Source organism: Spinacia oleracea, chromosome 4 (genome assembly GCF_020520425.1).
Source record: "Spinacia oleracea cultivar Varoflay chromosome 4, BTI_SOV_V1, whole genome shotgun sequence".
Taxonomy (NCBI): Eukaryota; Viridiplantae; Streptophyta; class Magnoliopsida; order Caryophyllales; family Amaranthaceae; genus Spinacia; species Spinacia oleracea.
The window spans coordinates 13,074,488-13,079,879 of record NC_079490.1 but is presented as its reverse complement, the minus strand read 5'-3'; the positions used below and the strand labels follow the sequence as shown (position 1 = coordinate 13,079,879).

Sequence of the window (5,392 nt, the reverse complement as noted above, 5' to 3'; positions counted from 1 at the left end):
TATCAAATAATCTATTCTCGAATATGTGTATTTAGAGTTTATCAGATTTTCTGTATTTCCTCTAAATCTGGTTTAATGCGTTTAATTTGGAAGGGCGGAGAAAACAATTGGCTTTTGAATATGTGCAGCAATTAATTAATTTATTAATTTGTGTATGTAATACAAATGTAATTTATTTAATGCGTATGTAGTATTAATACTCATTAATATTTGCAGTAGTATTTTATAAATAAAATGGCCGAGTATTTAATATAATATGTATGAATTATTAAATAATCTGGAAATTGTATTAATTGATTATGTATTTTACAGTGAAATGGTTAGTTAGACCTAAATGGTGAACCAGAGGCCGAAGATGGTACTGTTGTGAATTTTACTACGTCGCAACCCCCTAGAGAAGGAATGCGTTTTGATTCCGGTTTTGAATTTAGTGAATTTTGTCACCGTTATGCTTATAATGAAGGTTTTGAGATGTTTGTGAGTAGTGATGAGTTAAAGAAAGAGTATAAGGATAAGGGTATTAGTAAAAAAGGTATAGGAGATCTTGAGGCTAGGGCGCATATGATGCAACGAATAAGATTAAAATGCAAGAAGGGAGCTGTTAAAAAAAGTGAGGGGTCTAATGTTACAGGATGCAAAGTGTTTGTTTATGGTTCATTTAAAAATGGAGAGTTTGTAGTAGTTAATTGTTCTTTGCAGCATAATCACCCTCTTAGCCCCGAATGTAGTCGAATGATGGTTAATTACAGGAGCATTGATGGAGCTACCTTTGATAGGATAATGATATATGATAAGGGGGGTGTGAGCGTGAGTAGAAACTTTGGTACTCAGCTTATTGAAAAAGGTGGTTTTGATAATATTACATTCAGCAAAAGGGATGTTAGGAACCCCATAGCTGTTGAACGCCGTAAAACAATGTTCGAGGAATAAGATGCTGCCAGTCTTGAAAAGTATTTCAAATCACAACGAGAATTGAATAGCGATTTTTATAGCTCTATGCAACGAGATGAAGAAGGCATTTTAAAGAACGCATTCTGGTCCGACGCGCGTAGCAGAGGAACTTGCAAATACTTCGGGGATGTGATTAGTTTCGACACCACCTTTTCTAGCAATAGGTACGCAAGCATAATGTTTTTGTTAATTTGGTCTACTCTAATTTTTTTGTAATATATTAGGATGTCTTAATGGTTAGTGTGTTGGTTGCGTTGTTGTTTGTTATTATGGTTATATAAGTATGTGTGTTTCTATTTTGTTTATATTTATGCATATTTGTTTGCATGTTGATTATCACTAACGTTAATTAAATATGTGTTCATTTTTATTATCATGTCTTATATAATTGGTTATGTGGTAGTGTATTCATGATGATTATATTACATTAATTAAGTTTTTTAATCAAGCAGGTATCGCATGCCATTTGCCCCATTTGTTGGCGTCAACCACCATGGGAAGTCGATTGTATTCGCTGCCGCTTTAATCTCACATGAAGATACTGAAACTTTTGTTTGGGTTTTTGAGGAATGGTTGAAGTGCATGGGAAAGCCTCCGAATGGCATTTTAACCGATCAAGACAAGGCAATCGGTAAGGCAATAAGCAAAGTTTTCCCAGGTGTTCCACACCGGCTTTGTTTGTGGCACATGCTACAGAATGCCTCTCGGAACCTTGGCAAGCTTTCTGAATGGAAAAGCATTGATACACTTATTAGAACGGTCGTTCATGATATGCTCGATCCCGAGGAGTTTGACGAGGCATGGTGTCTTGTGATGGACACATATAATCAACGTAAGGGGTGGATGTTGGATGCGTACGAAAACCGTCGACAATGGGCACCAGCCTACAATAGAGGCAAAATTTGGGCCGGAATGTCATCTACACAGCGAAGTGAAGGTATGAATCGTTTCTTCAAAACTCAAGTAGACCTAGAATGTGGTTTTATTGCAGTTCATTAAAAACTATGAGTTTTGTATGAATATAAAGGCAGAGGAAGAAAAGGAGGATAATTTTGATTGTATAGATAAGCCTCCACAACTTGATGTTGGCAAGAGTGTGTTAGCTGAGTACGTTTTCCATAAAGTGTACACCAACGAGATGTTTGCTGGTATTGTGTGTGAGCGTAAAGGTTTAACCCACACAAATGTTACCAAAATTGATGCAATAGGATCACTTTTGTTGTATAGAGCTGACGAGAAACTGACCTCCCCTCATTGGAGGAAACGGTTCAAAAGCTACAGTGTTAGAGTAGATAAGGTTAAAGGAGAGCTAAGTTGTTCATGTCAGTTGTTTGAATTTAGAGGTATTCTATGTAGGTATATACTGAAAGCCATGGATGTGGAGGATTTTCAATTTATACCGGAGAAATATATACTAGATAGATGGAGGAAGCAAGTTAGGTCTTATGAGAGCTTGAGGGTTTCATACTATGATCCGGAGGAATCAAGACGGCTAGCAAAAGCTAAAGAGCTATCTTTAAGGCACAATTATTTGAAAGAATTGGCCATGCATAATGATGTTGCATACAAGCTGTATACGGAAGCTACTGATATTGTTAGGCTCAAAATGGAGGATGCGGTGGGTATTCGAAAAACGGGTGACCAAGGTGATACGTCTATTATGTGGTGGGATCCAGAAGCACGTAATGTATTTGATCGTCGTAGGTTAAGGCCAAGAGAGTGTAACGAGCGCGCTCTAAAAAGGACGGTTCAACCGGTTCAAGATGATGTTATAAAAACCCCGGTTGATAAGAGGCATGTTGGTAGGCCAAAGAAAGGACCTTGTTCAATTTACGACAAATCTAAGAAGAAACAAGCATGTACGCACGCTGAGATTGCAGCCAATGAGGTACTTTTATGTTGTTTAATAAGTACTTTATTAGGTTATTATTTGAACCACTATAATTTAATCAGGTTTACGCTCATTGTAGGAACTTATCGGGTCCATGTATGGGCATATTCCTAGCTACCGGGCTAGGCAAGAACATGCAAATAACGTCAACGATGAATGTGTACATCCTTACTACAATGGACCTGTGCTAGAAGATATTCCCGAAAGTTCTCAAATTAATTTATCTGAAGATATATCTCAGACTTTTGATTACGATACATACGAATGACGTACACGACTTGGAGGTCGACTGACATTGTAGCTGCTCTTATGTTGTAATTGATTGAGATTGTTACGTATATGTTTTGAAGGTTTAGTTTTTGTAGCCTCTGGGAAAATAATGGTTTTTGTTTTTCCATTAAACCCATTTGTTGGGCAGTGTATTTTGTGATGTTAATCCTAATCCATTTTTCACTGATTTGAGTTCATGAACTCGTATCCTTTTTCGCTATCGTTGAAGAATTGTCATAACAAAAAAATTCACACACATTTTTTTATGTCACACTGTATAATGGTCCCCAAAATAAAAATATAGGTCACAATTTCATACACTAGTCATACACTAGTCATTTATTTACACACACAATATATTTAATCAATTACTCAGCTATTAATAAGATGGTGTTTAATTAAATACTTCCTCGTTAATAGAAGTAAAAAAATGGAAAAATAATTTACGTAAACAATAGAAACCTGCAGTAATTCGCCTAAATGTATCAACCGGGTGCACATAGAATTTTCAAAGTTAAATAAAATTAATGTCTACAAATTTGTATTGAGTTTAGGCTCACAAGAGAGTAATGAATGTAAACACCAACGTAAAATAGTTTCGTAATACATAATGCCATTTATCCGATCTTGTTGGTTAATATGTCCAACACTTGATTGGAGTTAACCTCGTTGTAGAAACTCCCCACAAGACGCTCGAGTATGTAGTTCTTCACTTGCTTAGCATTTGTTTCGTATAGCTGCGCAGGTGAAAAAATGCACTCGTATTAGTACAAGTTAAAGTTAAGTTTGAATATAAATGAAGTGTAACCTGTTACCTTTATCATATCCGCTACACTTTCCACGACCGACAACAAACGAACCATACACAGTAGCCCCTTGTCGAAAGGAGTTTTTTCCACCGGCTTCTTTACTAATTTTACAACATATGTCGATATATCCCATTCGTTGTTGTGGAATCCCAAAGGTTCTTGCACGGTAGCGAATAATTTCAGCAAAATATGTACTATAGTCGCGGACACACTGCACAATGTGTGTGATTTCTTGCCCGTGTCATAAACGCAAATCCGACCATCGTCTGCATCTGGTGAGGTTTTCTTGTTTACCTTCACCGTGTACCATCGGCCAGCCGTGTGTATGGGTAGATAAAGCTGCGGGCAATTAATCAGATTAATTGACATTCTAATTTTCTGCCCACGATAAGTGAATAGTAATTTCTATAACCTCATTGATCTTTTCTAAATGAAATCCCAAAGCCATGTCAACCATGACCTTGTCCACCATGTTCTTCAAATGCAACGGATTAAATTTCATTGATGGTTGGTCGCAGTTTTGGGGTTCTTTATCTAGCTCCGTACCTGGTATTTTATTTGCTTTGTCGTCGGAGTTGTGTCCCACCTTTTTAGCGGTTTTGTCCTCAGAATTATCGATTATCGGGCCAGCGGGTCGCTTATCGGGCTGCAGTGCTGGTAATCCTGCCACAATTTCCGTAGCGACTTTTCCGAGCAAAACATCGGTAGAACGCACTCCGACGGCTAAATCTGGCTGGTCTTCCCTGTCAATTGATTATGAAACACCGGTTATTCACCGTAAATTACACAAAACTAAAATAATATATAAATTTAAAGACTTACATCTTGGTGGTGGTTACTGAAATATGCCGGTTACACCAAAGTAATTAGCCGGAATTTTTAAGCAATATTGTGTTGAAAATCCTAAATCGTTTTGAGAATGAGAATTAGGAAAATGAGATCGTGTGAAGTTGTACAAAATTTTTACCAAAAACTGGTTTGGTGGTCAAAAGTGTTGTTCTTCCCAAAGTGACTTTAGGAAAAGTAATAGAAGAGTAATCCTCTTGGTTGGACGCAAAATTTGTCCTTGATATTAATATTCCTTTGCCTACATTTTTATTGGTATGGTAAACACACAATTAAGCCCTCTACAATAAATCTGGGGTATTAAAAAATCAGTAACACAGTTATTTCCACCAAAAATTAAATATGTTAATTTATTAAATTAGTCGACCATATGCACACTAACGTTTGTTCCTCGGTGATTGACCAGGTAAGGAACACTTCCTAGAACCTACCTACTCCTTGTTCGAGCACTAGTGTTTGCAACATAGACGTTATACGTGTTCCATGGTGATTGACCAGGTAAGGAACACTTCTTAGAACCTACCTACTCCTTGTTCGAGCACACTAGTGTTTGCAACATAGACGTTATACGTGTTCATCGGTGGTTGACCAGGTAAGGAACACTTCTTAGAACCTACCTACTCCT

General features: G+C 37.1%; 2 protein-coding genes across 2 annotated transcripts; both read left to right on the top strand.

Moving 5' to 3' along the window:
* Positions 1–402: 402 nt before the first annotated feature.
* On the top strand, positions 403–930 carry LOC130471329 (uncharacterized). Its single transcript, XM_056841386.1, has one exon. It carries the CDS (start codon positions 403–405, stop codon positions 928–930), a length of 528 nt encoding a protein of 175 aa, XP_056697364.1.
* A 66-nt stretch (positions 931–996) lies between these two features.
* On the top strand, positions 997–3,110 carry LOC110792635 (protein FAR1-RELATED SEQUENCE 5-like). The gene is made up of 4 exons (XM_021997453.2): positions 997–1,115; positions 1,404–1,888; positions 1,983–2,839; positions 2,922–3,110. The coding sequence occupies exons 1-4, from the start codon at positions 997–999 to the stop codon at positions 3,108–3,110; spliced, it is 1,650 nt and encodes a 549-aa protein (XP_021853145.2).
* The last annotated feature ends 2,282 nt before the right edge of the window (positions 3,111–5,392 follow it).